At 44.5% G+C, this 19,355-nt stretch overlaps 1 protein-coding gene across 7 annotated transcripts in view; it reads right to left on the bottom strand.

Moving 5' to 3' along the window:
* Window positions 1–17,210, bottom strand: part of CADM1 (cell adhesion molecule 1) — a 535,014-nt gene extending 517,804 nt beyond the window's left edge. For 5 of the 7 annotated variants that reach the window (XM_089670158.1, XM_089670161.1, XM_089670162.1 and 2 more), the window contains exon 1: window positions 17,099–17,208. In XM_089670158.1, coding sequence (XP_089526284.1) covers window positions 17,099–17,174 — 76 coding nt within the window. In that variant the 5' untranslated portion in view covers window positions 17,175–17,208. Of the gene's footprint in view, window positions 1–17,098 lie in introns of all 7 variants that reach the window. The other 2 variants (XM_089670164.1, XM_089670163.1) reach the window with 2 other exon arrangements.
* Between the last annotated feature and the right edge of the window lie 2,145 nt (window positions 17,211–19,355).

Below are 19,355 nucleotides of genomic sequence, written 5' to 3'. Positions count from 1 at the left end.
TAAGGGTCTGACTCAGCCCACCATGCTCCATCTTTATTTAAAAACACTTTTAGGTTTACCGATGTTTTCTGCCCCGTTCAGATCTCGCGATAGCAGTAGCTAGTATCCCCGTTCGCGATTTTTAAAGCACAATTTGTGTGTGTCAAGCATAGGGCAGCCTATGCACTTCAATGGTCTGCCCTATGCATATCTGTCACCCAAAAGAAGCTCCTGCTCCTTTTTGGGCAACAAGTTGCACACAATTCTGTTGTGCAACAATCGCAGCTTTGAGCCCTGGTTTAAAATATCAAGAAACGATGCACTCATTGACATTAACAGAGTAACATATGTTAGAATGAAACAAAAATATTACACCAAGGGACTTTTTAAAAAGGTGCCACAGTCATTAACCAAGATATAAAATCAATAAAACATCATATTTTTTTTCAACATGAATATAAAAGCATCCATAAAATTTATGAACCCAAAGGGGAGTTATGACAGGAATGCAGAACGTTTCATTAGAATAGATGCACCCATATGTCTATCCTTTAACCATTCAATACATAGCTTATATATTCTGTATCTTTCCTTTGCCAGAATACACCATTATAATACTGGCCCTTGAAAATGGGCACTATTCACCTTTGTTGTTTAACACATATTAATTACTTTTGAAGTGTTTTTGAATATTTCAATCCACTATTGAATATCTGTTAAACTGCATTCAAATCCCCCAAAATGTATTAAACTGAATGGAAACCTATTAGCAACTTTCTAAAAATACAAGCTTTGCAGAGGTTGCACTATTTTGCTCAGACCAAAACACATTTTTTGAGGTTTGCATACAGTGGTTTCCTATACCTCCACACCTCCCTGTCTGATATTTGGGCAATATGTAACGGCAAGACCCTTCATTTCCTTTTTCCTGTGGTCACAAGAATCCAATTGGTGCTCCTGTAGTCATGTGCGAGCAGCTGAACCCTCCTCGCAAGCTGGGGGGGGAGGGATAGAAGGACTGTCACTTGGGGCGGCTTCCAGAGGAGGAAATGGAAAGTCAACAGATTCAACCTGGAGAACAACTTGGGCATGTGTAGTGAGCCTGACAATACAGAAGATTATGCAGACCATACATGGTTGGAATTCCGAACGATTTTTCATCCAAAAATCGAAAAACGTAGTTCACTCGGTAATCCGATGGTGCCATCAATGGTTTTGAAAATCGGCCAACCAAGTCATAAACTTCACCCCATATAACAGGTGAAACTTTTGTTCTTTCCAGGTCATGGCTCATACGCATATTCTTTTCGGAAAAATGATCGTACGATTTGATCATCGATTTGAAAATCTGTAGTTTTTCACGAATTTTCCAACATGCCTGAGCACCGAAAAGGGGAAGAACCACGAAAATCAGCCGGTGCCATTGACCCACTAACAGACCGAAAATCGGCCAATTATGCTTAGGTCCGATTTTTGGATGAAAAATCGTTCAAATTTGGACCTAAGTATGGCCGTTCTAAGATGCTGCAGTGTTGCCACTCTGAACAAGCACAATCCAGCACACAGCAGAACTGACCATATAGTAACAAATGGGATTTCTACCTTAATTGCATTGTTTTACACTCAAAATGCTTGTGTTTTAGGGCCGGTTCACAAAACACAGTCCAGATGCACTTCTGCACGCACATTTCTGAGGTGTTCCGATGAAATTTTTATATCTTCAATTCTTTCCAGTGTGTTTTTTCATCTATTTTACTAAAGTTTCCTGTGTTTTTTTTTTGTTTTAATTTTTTGCTGTAATGCTTTCTGGTGTGTTTTTGATATGATGCATTGCAGTGCACTTCCTGGCATAAAAAAATGCAACAAGTTCTAATTTTGTGTATGTACTGGAACAATGGTGTGAACTTTGCCATTGGAATCTATGTGACCTACTGGCTATGTGTCTTTGATGCAAATTAAAAAAAAAATGCACTGGACTGTATGTGGTGACAACCGGCCCTTGCTGCAGAAAATTATGAACAGGTCCTAAATGTATCAAAGTAGTGTATTTTAATGTGTGTGAATGGAGCCTACATTTTACAACCCATAACCCTATGTACCATAGTAAAAGTCTATTCACACTTCAGTGCTACAGACCTTCTTTCCTGTACCTAAAGCACTTGGTGAGGAATGAATCTCCAGGAAATGCATCTTCCACAGAAACAAATGGCAGCACACATGTTAAAATGTACTGTACATCCCTTTGTGGTTGTACGCAAAATGCAGGAAGTATGGAAAACACACAAAAATGTACCATAAACACACTGATACTTGAAAGCGTGAAAAGGCAATTTATGCACTTGCTATTTTAAATACCAAAATGTGAATAGACCAGCTGAAATTGTATATCAGAGCAAAAGAAAGAGAGAAAAAAAAACAAAAACACAAACAGATCTCTCCAATATATGGACATTTGCCAATATTTTGTCCCTTCATAAAATAAAAAAATAAAATAAATAAACCTGTTGAACTGCCGGAAGTCCAGTGTTTTTCTAACTTCCTATTTGAGCTGACAACACCCTACCCAACAGTCAGCCCTGCCCTCTGGACTACAGAACGCCATCTAAACCCCACCTTTACCTGGCCCTCTCCACATGCACACATTGATTTCTCTCAGCAAAACTATGCGGTTGCCTTACCTCCCAAACAGCGAGTCACAGTGTATAGGGAAAGAGCTCTTGGGAGATGTAGGTCTGGGGAACAGCCTACCCTGGTACCTCAGTAGAAACAGTACCTGCCAGCAGCTGCTCCTGCAAGAATTTACACAAGCTTGGTGATGTCACAGGGAGTAATAACAGGAGCTATGTTCTAAAAGAAAAATTAAGTACCGAGGAGAGGGAAGATTTGGGGGTGAATTTGATTAATGACTGGACATACACATTAAGGCAGTGTAAGACTGGTTTAAAGCTCAACTCTGGGCAAACAAAAACAACAAAAAAAAAAAAACACCACATTGCACTGGGGATTTGCCCACAATGTACGGGTTGACTGATCGGTTTGTCCAGGTGAAAGAAGAAAGCTGTATACTAAACTGATCCTCTGCTATACCCGCATACAGCACTCCCCCACAATCCACCAGTGGACTGTTCCTGACATCATCACGCCCATAGACCTACTCTGGACATGAGGATGGCAGGAACAGTCCACTGCACAAGACCACTAGACTGTGGGGGGGAGGGGAGCTTTTAGAAGCCACAGGGACTGAACCTAAGGGGGGAGGATCAGAGGAGTAGGTAAGTATATCTGTTATCCAATCCCCTGGAAAAAAGTGAGCAAGTAACGTGCATTGCAGGCACAGCCTCGATGCACGGGAAAATTTTTTTTTTTGCATGGAGTTGGGCTTTAAAATGTAGGTCCAGCCAAACGTTTTTGTCCTTTATTTTGAATAGCGTGTGGAAGAATTAGGTCCCGTCATGTTTTTACTGCTGCCTGGAGATCCGATTTACCCTCCTGTCCTGATGACATTTTCCAAACAGAAAAGCTAAGACAGGTCAGATGGGTGGTTATGTCGCTAGAGACAAATCATCAGCAGCAGGATTGCAGAAGAGTCTGCCTGTATGTCTCTATGGAATAGCTCCCTCTGTATCCAGAAGCAGCGAGAGATCCTCAGTCGCTGGACTGAATGCTGCTGAATCCCAATTGCTAGCAATGAGAAGGACAGCTTGCTGTATCTACTACAGAGGAAGCAATTCCATAGGGACAGACAGGCAACCTCTTAGTGCTCCCTGATGCTGGTGATTGACAACTTGCCAGAGGCAGGATCGCTAGTAGGAGAGTCGGCCATCTGACATCAGCCAAGTCAAGGTAACTCTCCAACAGCAACACAGACTAAAATACACATGCTTTGTATTAGAAGGATAAAGAGCGACTAGAACCCCTGTTGGACTTTTATTTCTGTGTGTGTTGCAGATTTTCCTCAACTTCATATTTTGTGAAATTTCTGTCAGCAAGTCAGAAATGAGGTTACATTTCCAGAGCACCAGATATCAAAATACACACACACTATTGCCAAAAGCATTGAGACACCCTCCAAATCATTGGATTCAGATGTTCCAATCACCTCCATGGCCACAGGTGTATAAAATCAAGCACCTAGGCATGCAGACTGCTTCTACAAACATTTATGAAAGAATGGGTCGCTCTCAGGAGTTCAGTGAATTCAAGCGTGATACCATGATAGGTTGCCACCTGTGCAATAAGTCCATCCATGAATTTTCCTTGCTACTAAATATTCCACAGTCAACTGTTTGTGGTATTATAACAAAGTGGAAGCAGCTGAGAACAACAGTAACTCAGCCACGAAGTGGTAGACCATGTAAAATGACAGAGGGGGGTCAGTGCATGCTGAAGCACACAGTGCGCAGAAGTCGCCAACTGTCTGCAGAGTCAATAGCTAAAGACTTCCAAACTACATGTGGCCTTCAGATTAGCACAACAGTGTGTAGAGAGCTTCATAGAATGGGTTTCCATGGCCAAGCAGCTGCATTCAAGCCTTACATCACCAAGTGCAATGTAAAATGTCAGATGCAGTGGTGTAAAGCATGCCGCCACTGGACTCTAGAGCAGTGGAGACATGTTATCTGGAGTGACGAATCACGCTTCTCTGTCTGGCAATCCAATGGATGTGTCTGGGTTTGGCTGTTGCCAGGAGAACGGTACTTGCCTGACTGCATTGTGCCAAGTGTAAAGTTTGGTGGAGGGGGGATTATGGTGTGGGGTTGTTTTTCAGGGGTTGGGCTTGGCCCCTTAGTTCCAGTGAAGGGAACTCTTAAGGCATCAGCATAATAAGACATTTTGGACAATTTCCTGCTCCCAACTTTGTGGGAAAAGTTTGGGGATGGCCCCTTCCTGTTCCAACATGACTGCGCACCAGTGCACAAAGCAAGGTCCATAAAGACCTTGCCCATAAAGGCCAGAGTCCGGACTTCAACCTGATAGAACACCCTTGGGATGAAGTAGAGCAGAGATTGAGCCAGGCCTTCTCGTCCGACATCTGTGCCTGACCTCACAAATGTGCTTCTGGAAGAATGGTCAAACATTCCCATAGACACCCTCCTAAACCTTGTGGACAGCCTTCCTAGAAGAGTTGAAGCTGTTATAGTTGCAAAGAGAAGGCCAACTCAAAATTGAACCCTATGGACTAAGATGGCATTAAAGTTCACGTGCGTATAAACGCAGGCGTCCCAATACTTTTGGCAATATAGTTTATCCTTCCCCACTATATCCAAAACTAGAAAAAAAGGATTTATGTTTTACACACACTTTAGTTGGCATTTTCTGACCACATTGAATTATTAAACCTCTGTCCCAATACAAAAATGCCTAAGCAAGCATAGGAATGTGAAATAAAGATAGCTCCAAATTATGAACACATTTACTATTGTGTGGTAAGCACACATTTTCAATGTTGCATTTCTTCCAGAGCAGGCATTTCCTTTGACTGTTCTGGAAAACAGGATTAAAATATACTTTTAAACAAGCATGACATCTGCCTTTCAAAAATGCCACCACCGACTCACAGCAAGTAGAAGCAGCATATTGGTATGTTTTTGAAGGCAAGATGGAACATAGATGAAGAATTGCAACATGTGCAATTTAACTTAAAGTTCAGCTACAAGCTAAGAGAAAACCGCATACATTGCAGCTATGCTCACCCTTAAAACACTCGCCAAACACGAGGCTCGCCAGGCCATTTCATGAGTCCCTCGCACCTCTCCTGCAACTACGGCACCCCCCTCATCTCTGCCCCCACCTTGTCCCAGCAGTCAGCAGCAGAGAATAGGATAGACCTCCTCCATGCATCCGCGGAGAGGAACCTTTCTGCACCCCCCCTCCCCGGTCTAACAACCAGCAGAGGACAGAGATCCTTCTACAGATCCTGTGCCTCTGTGCAGCTGCAGCACCCCTTCGTTTCTGCCTCCCTGGTCTCAGCATTCAGAAAACTCTGGTAGCTGACTCCAGCCCAACTCTGGTCCTCCTCCAGACCCTGCACTTTCTGCTTGCTAGCTGCACCCCCAGCTTCTTCCCGACAGCAGCACAAGGTAAGTAAAGGGGGTGTACTGTGATATATGGGAGGGTGGAGGACTCTTGACTTCTGATGACATCTGATTATGGGGGGGGGGGGGGGGGGACACTTGAGATTTGATGTAAGAGGTGATGCTATGGATATCTAGTCTTAAGGATACAACCAACCCTTTAAGGGTAGTCATAATGCTGCTGCGGCCTGCGATGAAACCCCTGTCTTAAAAATGTCCTTTACAGATAACTAGCATACGTAGCTAATTGTGTCTTGATATACGCCTCCATCATCATCAATAGCTGGACAAGGTGAAGAAAGGGCAGCATTAGAGCCAATCATACAGAGAACATGCAGACATGCCCAGCTCAATATTTAAATTTCAGCATCTGCCAAGACACATGCACAGGAGTGAAGTCATGATGGCCAATCAAAAACGGACAAAAATCAGGAACCCAGATGATCAGCTGAAGATGACATTTTTCAGCCAATGAGGTAAGTCCAGAATCCCACATCTCTGGAGTGGAGGGGAGTATACAGTGCCTTGAAAAAGTATTAACCCCTTGAAATTTTTCACATTTTGTCATGTTACAACCAAAAATTCAGCCCCCTGGAGTCAATACTTTGTAGAACCACATTTCGCTGCAAGTCTTTTTGGGGATGTCTCTACCAGCTTTGCACATCTAGAGAGTGAGATTTGTGCCCATTCTTCTTTGCAAAATAGCACAAACTCTGTCAGATTGGATGGAGAGCGTCTGTAAACAGCAATTTGCTTGTCACAGATTCTCAATTGGCTTTAGGTCTGAAATATGACTGGGCCATTCTAACACATGAATATACTTTGATCTAAACATGTCCCTACTGAAGAAAAGCATCCCCACAACATGATGCTACCACCACGTTTCAGTCGGGATGATGTGTTCAGGGTGATGTGCAGTGTTAATTTTTCGCCACACATACGTTTTGCATTTCAGCCAAAAAGTTAAATTTTGGTCTCATCTGACCAGAGCACCTTCTTCCACGTTTGCTGTGTCCCCCACATGGCTTCTCGCAAACTGCGACCGGGACTTCTTATGGCTTTCAACAATGGCTTTCTTCTTGCTACTCTTCCATAAAGGCCAGATTTGTGGAGTACACAACTAATAGTTGTCCTGTGGCCAGATTCTCCCACCTGAGCTGAGATCTCTGCAGCTCCTCCAGAGTTATCATGGGCCTCTTGGCTTCTTCTCTGATTAATGCTCTCCTTGCCCGGCCTGTCAGTTTAGGTGGACAGCCATGTCTTGTTAGATTTGCAGTTTTGCCATACTCTTTCCATTTTTGGACGATGGATTGAACAGTGCCCGTGAGATATTCAAAGATTGGGATATTTTTTTTTTTTAATAACCAAATCTGATTTAAGCTTCTCCACAACTTTATCCCTGACCTGTCTGGAATATTCCTTGACCTTCATGATGCTGTTTGTTCACGAATGTTCTCTAGCAAACCTGAGGGCTTCACAGAACAGCTGTGTTTATAATGAGATTAAATTACACAAAGGTGGACTCTACCAATTAGGCGGCGTCTGAAGGCAATTGATTGATAAGTTATTTATTTGTAAAAAAAAAATGTTGAAAACCGTTTATCATTTTCCTGGTGCGGTCCTTCCACTTAATAATTATGTGCCACTTTGTGTTAATCTGGCATGTGACCATGCCTGATGAAGGGGTCCTGTGAGACTCCAAAACGTTGCCTTGCTGTATATGTGATCGTTCATTAAAACTTTTGGACACATATTGGTGACCCTCGGTGTGCTGGTGACATTTTCCCTTGCTGATTCTGTTCGGTTCCAGCCGACGGTCGCTGCAGCACCCACTTATACACACAGCCATTTTTAAAGCAGGAACGTGTGCATTTGGATTGTACACTTGCACTTTGTGTTGGTCTAACACATAAAATCTCATTAAATACATTTATGTTTTTGAATGTAACATGACAACATTTCAAGGGGTATGAATACTTTTCAAGGCACTGTAGTTCCACTTTAACTGTTCAATGGGAAGGCATTGAGGTGGCACTTCTAAAGTCCTTAAAACGTATCTAAACCTGAACCTGGGATTTAGCAGCTACATTAATTTTCTTTTTTGGGGCTTTATTACTTTATTTTCTTTTTTACTTTAGTTTATTAGTATTTAGTTTAATTTATTTAAATTAATTTTAGGTACGTATATAGCGCTGTCAATTTACGCAGTGCTTTACATATGTTGTACATTCACATCAGTCCCTAACCCTCAAGAGCGTACAATCTAAGGTCCCTAACTTAATTCATACATACACATCCTAGGGCCAATTTAGACAGGATCCAATTAACCTACCAGCATGTCTTTGGAGTGTGGGAGGAAACCGGAGTACCAGGAGGAAACCCATGCAGACACAGAGAAAACATGCAAACTCCAGGCAGGTGGTGCTGTGCCTGGGATTCGAACCAACGACCCTAGTACTGCCAGGCAGAAGTGCTAATCATTTAACCACTGTGCTGTATATTTAGTTTATATAGACTCTCCACTATATCTATGGGGTCAGCCATGGTTGCCACACAAGCAAAACTTCAAACACTAGAAAAATGTCCAAACTGTCCAGCACCAGATGTCAGGTGCTCGGCTTATAGTGACACCGTATTATAGCTCAATCATATGAAAAGGTTAGCAAAACACCATGTCCCTTAACATTTCATTGTGGTCAAAATGCAAACGTGGTCATATAAAGGAGATGAAAAGGAACACATCATCCACCAGTGCTATGTGTCTTCTTGACTTCTTTAGGTGACCACTTTTTCATTTTGATGGTACATGGGCAGTGGGCTGCCTTTTTCTTTTAATTGGACCTTAAACATGTCTGCCTTTACTCATCTCCATTATATGGTGGACTACTGGTTTACAAAATATAGAGAAGGTTCTTTGTGGTCTTTCCAGCTCCTAGGAAGTGACTACATTTCTGGCAGGAGCACCCGATGTTTTCTGTACTTGCTGAAAATCTTCACAGCGTGGAAAAATAAAATGCAATACAGTCTCTAAACCTAAACAGAGGTAAAGTGCAATATATTCCATTTTTAGGTTTGGGTTTAGATACGCTTTAGTGTTAACCAATTATGGCGTCATCCTCCTGGCAGAGCTGTTTGACATTGATCTATAAATGATAAATAATTTTACAGATAAAACAGTTCTCATATGTGTTTATCAGTTGGGTTTTAAGCTATTTGCTGGAGTTCAGCTTTGAAGTTGCAAGCTAAAGTAACAGACATCTGTACTTTTTCCTGCGTTCAGTAAAGATTACAACCATTGATTAGTTGGATCTTGTGAATGTTACCCAACACAGGTGGATGCATCAGATACCCGTGTTATTAGTTCACACAAGGATTAGCCTGTATGACCAGCTAGCATTTTCAGTTCAGTCTCTAAAGCAGGGTACACACTGAGAAAATCAGAAGGAAAATTCCATACTAGGACTGATTGTTCGATTTTCATATAGTGTTTACACAACTGTTAACATCCAATTCAGACTTTCTAAACAAAAATTTCTGAAGGGACAATTTTTTTTTTTTCAGACGGGACGTGAACAGAACGATTTTCATTTAATGTGTACAGTTTTTGTACAAGAAAAATCTGATTTGAAAGACTGGCATTATAAGATCAGAAAGAAACAATTTACAGAACAAAGTTTTGACGTCAAACAAAAAAAAAAAAAGGCCTTTGTCATTTGATAATTCTCATACAATTAGTACCATCCTCAGGTTCAACTGGCTGTGAAACAGCAAGAAAAAAAAAAACAGACGATTATTCACCATATTTTAACCATATATTCACACCATATATTCACCCAGCTTAACTCTTCATGATGTTTAATACTGGACAAATCTAAGCAGCCAGGCATACAGTACACCCAAGAAAAAAAAAAAAAAAATCAGGTGGCCCCAACAAGCCAGTGGAGGTGGAATATCTTTTCCTGTACTTTTTTGTTATGTATTTTACCAGGACTTCAATAAATAGTTGATGTTTAGGATGGAGCAGTGACTTTTTCTGTTTTATGCACTTTATACCTGATCACACTTTTTTATTATTTAACCACAAAAAACACTTGTTAAATAATGGTAGCCATACATACAGGCTCACTTCTTGGGTTGAAATTCAATTGATTCAGCTAAATGGAATGAATGGTTGAATCTCTTCTGCTGGTCATTGAAATGAGAAGCCACAGAGCCCCAGGCTACCTGAATACAGTGGCGCTACCAACCACTGACTTAATCCGAAAGTCAGTGTTTGGACAATAATTTTGTACTCCGGTTAATTTTTAATCTTTTGACTTGAATTTCACCAGATTCTAAAGGATTCAACCACAATTCAAGCCATCCAAGCTCTATATGTTAGAGCTTACAAGCTATGATATAACAGTACCCAGGTGAATGAGGCCAAAATTAAATAGGGGGTGAATTAAAACATACTAAATTAGTAGCAAAGAAGGTGCAAAAAAGCATACAACATCCATTTAGGCACATTTAGTTGTGAGCTTTCAATGTCTTTTAAAGTGACCAAAAATGTATACTAGATTCTGCAATGTAAAAAAAGATGCCGAAAATGTGGATAGGGCCAGACCATACCAGATCCCACACCTACTGCACTGCAAACTCTCCTAGACGGATCCCTACCTCTCTTATCGGCATGTTTTTGTATACCAATTTTCTGATTTGTTCATGCGCTTTACCAATCTGTATCATTCATTCCATGTATTGGAAATTCAAAAAAAATTCTTATGGAAGAAAAAAAAAGTTTGAATGTTTATTACAAGTATTGTAATATGTTGTAAATGTTGTATAAAGCTAAACAAAGAAAATTACTACAGCAAATAAATTACTCAGATTAAAAAAAAAAAAAAAATGCACTAAGTCTTAAGGTATCACAAAAATATATTAAACAACTTGTTTGTTTCTTCTGAAGAATTACAGCTTCCAAGTAACTTGTTCCATTTCCTCGTCTCCGGACACTCAATGCGCTCCATGTTACTTTACACCCAAGTTAGTTCTTACCATTTGGCTGTCTAACAAAAATTGGTATGCACAGTTAAGCACTCAATAAATCAAAAATGATCTTTCATTGTTTTTACGACTTTACACTGATGAACTCTAACATTTGACTACTGGCTGTGATGGGTAACTACTAAATATGGCTCTTTGCATTATATTATACAATTTAAAAAAAAAATGGTTTGGAAACAAATCTGACCCTGATCTACTAACCTCCACCAGTCCTCGCGCAAGGTAAATAATGTACTTTATTTTATCCTATTGTACTGTAGCTTTGGAATCCCCTCTGGAAAAATAAACTGGATCTCCTGTAATACAAACTATTTCTCCAACTTGCTTTAATTTTAACACACTCAAGCCCCATTCTTTGTCAGTGTCTGCACCACTCACTGGTCAAAAACATTCTTGAACTCCAGTCCCATCTCCAAAGAGCACCTATATCAGTATTCCTCCAGATACAAACTTTCGTCCTTGAAGATAACTTTTTATACATGTCCTGCCAGAATGACACCATGAAGCTTGAATCCTACTGGTGGCTGTAGGATTATCTTTTCAATGGTATTTGAAAACCACTAATTATCTCAAGTGTACCAAGTGGTCTAAAAGTCCAGATTTATCTGCATTATTCAGATTTGGTCTTCGGAATCTACTGAAAAACCTGAAGAGTTATGTCCTTTAGAGAGATATTGTTCTTTTTGTTTGGCTTTGATAAATAAGGCCAGGTATGGCCCTACGTATACAATAATCTGCTCATTTTATGTAATGGAGGCTGCTGTGGCAAAGAACACTGGGGTGCCAAAAGGAGAAATATTCTTATGTGATACAGAAGAGTTAAGTTGGCACATCAATCACAATGAGATTGACCAATGTGTACCATCCAGTGGAGGCACATGCCAGAGAAAGCAGGATCTCCAACAAGATCTCCAAACGGTTACCGCTGACAGAACAATCACAAGCCCTTTTTAAAATGTAAGCTCTTGGCCAAATTCAGCATTTAAGAAATAGCTATGCTTCACCTATAAAAGGTATTCATTCCAATAATGCCAAAAAAAGTTCAACATTTCACAACACAGGTTTCTCGCTTGAATGTCTACACTGTAAATCTTCTGTGGCAGCATTGTCTTTAGTACGCTTATGAGCTTTAAGTGACAGCTGCTGTGTACAGTTCATGCCTAATGTACCCCACTGGTCCTTTTTTAGTTCCCTCTACATACTGTGTAATTATACAAATTAGCATCGCCCTCCCTCTGCCCAACATGAAGATGATGACTTTGTGTAAAAAGTGGATAGGGAGTTCAAAGCACAATTACATGAATACGTCAGACAAAGCCATTTTACTATACAGCACTGAACTTTACTACTTTCATTTCCACACTTGTTGCTATTAACTACCTACTTATCTTGTTCCGCAAACACAATAAAGCCTGCTGATTATTTCAGTTTTCTGGCAGGATATGGTGGTAAAAGACTAGAAATAAGCACAGCAAATTTACACTATACAGACAAAAGCAATATAGAAAAAAGGTGTACAAGACGAGGACATCCCAGTATGGTTGAGATGTACGTTTTCTTTGTGAATGGCTGAGGTGGAATCATTGCAGAGATTAGTGGCTTGTACTTATTCTTCATTTTGAAGAAAGACTATCAAGCAGGGTGATATGTAAAATCAGAATCACCATTGATAGCAGGGCTGGACAAATCCCAGGAGACAGATAGCCAAGGCTCCTTAAAAACTACAGCTGGCGCCCTATTAGGTGTCAATGGAGCTAAACAAAAAAAAAAGCCCTGCTGGCTCCTGGGCTGGACAATCTGGCTCCTGTATTCCATACTAATAAAAAAAAAACCATAGCCATCAAAGAGGTAAAGGGAAAGTTCCTTAGGACAGATGGGGGGAACTTTATGGTACCAATTAGGTGACCTTCAAAGCACTCAATGAAATCTAACCTACATCCAACCATTCAAAGTTAGTCCACAGAGTCCTACAGGATCTTTTAGTTGTTGTACATGACAATCTAAAAGGCATAGGTCTCAGGAACATATAAATATCAGGGCAATTTTATTTTAACAAACATGATCCATCAGGACTGCTCTAATTCTATCAGCTGTGAACTCATTAGCAGGCGCTGAAAAGAACAGGAGTCCAGGCTTTAAATAAGGATTGCAGGGGACATTTTAGGGATACATAGCCTGACCTGACAATGGTATCAGATACATTATTTACTATGGGATTACACGGACGGAGGGGGCATGATGATGGAATAGTATGGAAGGTACACTAAGACTAGAAGGAGAATTTTACAGTCATGGCTAAAGGGTGGGAACTGGCTTTGCAGAGCGAGCATCTCAGTGATGGACAAGGAGCCGGAGAGAAGTATTTTTTGTGTTTTTGTTCTCCAAATGCAAACACTGCCCTCTTGATTCAGAACAGTGCCAGAACAGTTGCAGCTTGAATCGAGAAGAACATGAATAACCCAGATAAGGCTTCATAGTAGCAGAGACAAACCTCCGGTGAAATTGGAGGCCATCCTGGACAACAAGCCCATTTATTTTGCTCAGAATCATTGCTACAGGCAAAAAAATAAAACAAAAAAAACAAGGCTCCTCTTTATTTCATACCATGCAGATTACAGAAAAAGAAATAGAAGAGATTCTGCTGGAGCATACATTTACTACACCAGCATCAAGATCAACACCGGAGGAATCAGACCGCAGGAAGAGAAATGTAATGAAAGGGAGAGCAAGGGAGTCAGCTTTCTAAACACTAACTAAACATCCCCTCGTACTGGAATTAAAGGATTCTACATGAACAATACTGGGATTTAAAGCTCCCATCCATCTCCCTCCCCCCAGCAGAAATGCTGCCTCTTGCTGGATTCAGTCCTCCCCATGCCCCCAGGGAAGGGGGGTGGTCTATGCAACAGTTTGAAATCATTCAATAAGGTTTCCTGATACAAACTAGCCATAGTTGGTGTAATAGGTCTGATGGAAACCTAAATATGGCACAGCAGACTCATGGACCCTTCATAGATACAAGCCCCCAACTACACCCTACACAAGGACATGGGTGCTGCAAGCCCATTAGTAGCTATAAAGAAAAACATAACAGAAATATATATATATATAGATATATGGTACGCTTGATGTCATAGATATCACAGCAGCTAATTGGCGTGCACTTCCAATCCAAACCAGCCTATGCAGTGTCTGAGCACAGATCTACGTTCTACATGTACTACGCAGTTATTTATTCATCACACCATCAACATACTGTACTGGGTGCAGAAGAAAGCAGGATCGGGGTGCCAAGACCCCATCTAATCCAGGGTAGGGTTACCCACATTATACTCCTAACCCCACAAGTCCGTCTCTCGGGTACTGCTGGATCTGACACATGGGTACCACCCATATATGTGTGTGTGTGGACCCCATACAAGCCGGGTCTGGTTCAGGAGCTTGTAATACGGGAGTAAAAATGCAATGGATTGGCCAACACATTAAACCCACATCAACACCGAGATGCAACAAGTGCCTCTTTCAGAGACAGGGTTAATGATGATGCGCTTCGCAGTTTTCTCTTCTTCTGCCATGCTTCATCTTCCTCCTCTTCACTCATACCCTTCTGTTTACCCGACTCTCTCCCTCCTCTTCCCGCTTACCCTCCCTTCCCTCTCCCCCATTCCCTTTTGTTCTTCTCCTTTCATCTTCTCTCTCTCTCATCTCCCTGATCCTTCCATCTCTCTTTCATGTGAAATCTCTCTCCTCTCTGGCTATCCTCCCTCTGCTCACACTCCCCCCACCCTCTTCACTCCTGTTACCTCTCAATCTGCACTTCTTTCTCTCTCCCCCCCCAGGTTCATTTCTTTGCCCGTACTTCAGCCCAATAATATCATAGAACATCACATAGACATGGCTTCCCAAAATCCCAAACACATCCTCCTTTACAGGTGACACTTTATCTCCATCTTTAACTTTGCTTTTCCACAATCCTCGTCTCCTTCATTCATTCCAACATTTGCCCCTTTCCAGCCTTACATACCCTATAGGCTCTTCCCTCTAAGCACACGTCATTGAGCCCCATTGCTGGATCCTTCCCACCACACTCCTTTCTGTGCAAACCTCTCATCCTTTGCAATGCAGTACCCTGTCCCCATGTTTCTATGCAGTACCAGTGTTCCCCCTAATCCTTACACACTATGCCGCCCCGTCTTCCCCGCACAGTACACTTCCCGCACCCCATCTTCCCCACAGAGTACACTTCCCGCACCCCATCTTCCCCACACAGTACACTTCCCGCACCCCATCTTCCCCACACAGTGCACTTCCCGCACCCCATCTTCCCCACACAGTACACTTCCCGCACCCCATCTTCCCCACACAGTACACTTCCCGCACCCCATCTTCCCCCTACAGTGCACTTCCCGCACCCCATCTTCCCCACACAGTACACTTCCCCACACAGTGCACTTCCCGCACCCCATCTTCCCCACACAGTACACTTCCCCACACAGTGCACTTCCCACACCCCATCTTCCCCACACAGTGCACTTCCCGCACCCCATCTTCCCCACACAGTGCACTTCCCGCACCCCATCTTCCCCACACAGTGCACTTCCCGCACCCCATCTTCCCCACACAGTGCACTTCCCGCACCGCATCTTCCCCACACAGTGCACTTCCCGCACCGCATCTTCCCCACACAGTGCACTTCCCGCACCGCATCTTCCCCACACAGTGCACTTCCCGCACCGCATCTTCCCCACACAGTACACTTCCCGCACCCCATCTTCCCCACACAGTACACTTCCCGCACCCCATCTACCCCACCTTCCCCATTCAGTGCACTTCCCGCACCCCATCTTTACCACTCAATACACTTCCCGCACCCCATCTTCCTCGCACAGTGAACTTCCCGCACCCCATCATCCCCATTCAGTGCACTTTCTGAACCCAATCGTCTCACATCCCATCTTCCCTTTTCAGTACACTTCCCGCACCCCACCTTCCCTGTTCAGTACACTTCCCGCACCCCATCTTCTTTGTCCAGTATACTACTCACATCCCATCTTCCATGCACAGCATACTATCTTCCCTCCACAATATGTTTCTCAGCACCCCTTCTGCCATTCACAGTACACATCCCGCACCCCATCTTCCCTGACCCGTATGCTGCCCACACCCCATTATCACTACACTGTACACTTTCCGCACCCCATCTTCCCTGACATGTATGCTACCAACAGCCCATCTTCCAGGCACCATATACTACTTGCACCCCATCTTCCCAACACTGTACATTTCCCACACCCCATCCTTCATGCAGAGTACTATACCCATACTGGCTGTACCCCTTCTTCCCTCCATTTCCTGCACTCCTTCTCCCACACAACCCTCCATATAATCCCAGCTGTCCCACACAGTAACCTCTTGGTGCCCCCATCCCCAAAGCAGTGTGCCAGCTCCTGGCTTCCTCACCATCCCCTCCCTGGGCTACTTCCATCCTCTCCTTCCAGATCCCATCCCTATGCTCCCCCCACAATCCTCCTGCACCCCCATATCCATCTCCCCAATACCTGGCAGGTCCCCTCTCCCACTGATGTCACACTCCCAGATCCTGGCCATGGCATCTCCCCCTGATTGCAGGTCCCCATGGACGGATGAGCCCCCCATGGACGGATGAGCCCCCCATGGACAGATGAGCCCCCCATGGACGGATGAGCCCCGGCTCCCCTGATTTCATGTGGCTCTTCTGCCATTCATCCCCAGTGTGTGTATAGAAGAGTGTCTCCTCTGCTCTTCCCTCCATCCATCCTCTTCTCGTCTCCTCCATCCTCCTCTCCTCTTCTCCCCTCCAGGCTGTGACTTTCCCTCTTCTCCCGCATTCCTCTCTCCTCCACCCCCTGCGCTCCATTCCCGGCTCCCAGCTCTCTCTGGCTCCGGCTGCCTGAAAGAAGTCGGTGTCAGCCGCCCACGGCCGCCGCTGCCTCCCCTGCCCTCCTCCCGATCCCCGGTACCTTGCTGGAGTAATCCGGCTCGGAGCCCGCTGATCAGGAGAAGGAGGCGGAGAGCGGCTCCGGGCTGACTCGCCATGTTCGGCACCTGCTTCACTCTGCAGCCTCTGCTCGGCGATAATCACATGCTAATCAGATGCTAATACATTCAGTAGGAGGCCGGGCCGCCGAGGAAAACACGCCTCCCGCCCCGCCTAGCCCCCGTCATAGGAGGAAGGCGGCGTGACGTCACGGCGCTCTATGAACTTCTCCGACCACGTGTAGGATACAAAGTAACAATCCGGGGAGGCGGGAGAGAGAAGACAGAGACTGTGGAGGGAGAAGAGGGGGTCTATGGAGAGAGAGAGACTGAGGAGGGAGAAGAGGGGGTCTATGGAGAGAGACTGAAGAGGGAGAGGAGAGGGTCTATGGAGAGAGAGAGACTGAAGAGGGAGAGGAGAGGGTCTATGGAGAGAGAGAGACTGAAGAGGGAGAGGAGAGGGTATATGGAGAGAGAGACTGAAGAGGGAGAGGAGAGGGTCTATGGAGAGAGAGAGACTGTGGAGGGAGAAGAGGGGGTCTATGGAGAGAGAGAGAGACTGAGGAGGGAGAAGAGAGGGTCTATGGAGAGAGAGAGAGAGACTGTGGAGGGATAAGAGGGGGTCTATGGAGAGAGAGAGACTGAGGAGGGAGAAGAGAGGGTCTATGGAGAGAGAGAAGACAGAGACTGTGGAGGGAGAAGAGGGGGTCTATGGAGAGAGAGAGACTGTGGAGGGAGAAGAGAGGGTCTATGGAGAGAGAGAGACTGTGGAGGGAGAAGAGAGGGTCTATGGAGAGAGAGAGACTGTGGAGGGAGAAGAGAGGGTCTATGGAGAGAGAGAAGACAGAGACTGTGGAGGGAGAAGAGGGGGTCTATGGAGAGAGAGAGACTGTGGAGGGAGAAGAGAGGGTCTATGGAGAGAGAGAGACTGTGGAGGGAGAAGAGGGAGTCTATGGAGAGAGAGAGACTGAGGAGGGAGAGGAGAGGGTCTATGGAGAGAGACTGAAGAGGGAGAGGAGAGGGTCTATGGAGAGAGACTGAAGAGGGAGAGGAGAGGGTCTATGGAGAGAGAGAGACTGAAGAGGGAGAGGAGAGGGTCTATGGAGAGAGAGACTGAAGAGGGAGAGGAGAGGGTCTATGGAGAGAGAGAGACTGAAGAGGGAGAGGAGAGGGTCTATGGAGAGAGACTGAAGAGGGAGAGGGTCTATGGAGAGAGAGAGACTGAAGAGGGAGAGGAGAGGGTCTATAGAGAGAGAGAGAGAGACTGAAGAGGGAGAGGAGAGGGTCTATGGAGAGAGAGAGACTGAAGAGGGAGAGGAGAGGGTCTATGGAGAGAGAGAGACTGAAGAGGGAGAGGAGAGGGTCTATGGAGAGAGAGACTGAAGAGGGAGAGTAGAGGGTCTATGGAGAGAGAGAGACTGAAGAGGGAGAGGAGAGGGTCTATGGAGAGAGAGAGACTGAAGAGGGAGAGGAGAGGGTCTATGGAGAGAGAGAAGACAGAGACTGTGGAGGGAGAAGAGGGGGTCTATGGAGAGAGAGAGACTGTGGAGGGAGAAGAGAGGGTCTATGGAGAGAGAGAAGACAGAGACTGTGGAGGGAGAAGAGGGGGTCTATGGAGAGAGAGAGACTGTGGAGGGAGAAGAGGGGGTCTATGGAGAGAGAGAGACTGTGGAGGGAGAAGAGAGGGTCTATGGAGAGAGAGAAACTGTGGAGGGAGAAGAGGGAGTCTATGGAGAGAGAGAGACTGAGGAGGGAGAGGAGAGGGTCTATGGAGAGAGACTGAAGAGGGAGAGGAGAGGGTCTATGGAGAGAGAGAGACTGAAGAGGGAGAGGGTCTATGGAGAGAGACTGAAGAGGAAGAGGAGAGGGTCTATGGAGAGAGAGAGAGACTGAAGAGGGAGAGGAGAGGGTCTATGGAGAGAGAGACTGAAGAGGGAGAGGAGAGGGTCTATGGAGAGAGAGAGACTGAAGAGGGAGAGGAGAGGGTCTATGGAGAGAGAGAGACTGAAGAGGGAGAAGAGAGGGTCTATGGAGAGAGAGAGAGACTGAGGAGGGAGAAGAGAGGGTCTATGGTGAGAGAGAGACTGTGGAGGGAGAAGAGAGGGTCTGTGGAGAGACAGAGACTGTGGAGGGAGAAGAGAGGGTCTGTGGAGAGACAGAGACTGTGGAGGGAGAAGAGAGGGTCTGTGGAGAGACAGAGACTGTGGAGGGAGAAGAGAGGGTCTGTGGAGAGACAGAGAC

The sequence above is a fragment of the Staurois parvus genome, unplaced genomic scaffold, assembly GCF_062004578.1.
Source record: "Staurois parvus isolate SC_StPar_1 unplaced genomic scaffold, SC_StPar_1.0 ptg000087l, whole genome shotgun sequence".
NCBI classification, from domain to species: domain Eukaryota; kingdom Metazoa; phylum Chordata; class Amphibia; order Anura; family Ranidae; genus Staurois; species Staurois parvus.
The sequence above is the reverse complement of the archived record's forward strand: the minus strand, read 5'-3'. Positions and strand labels throughout refer to the sequence as shown.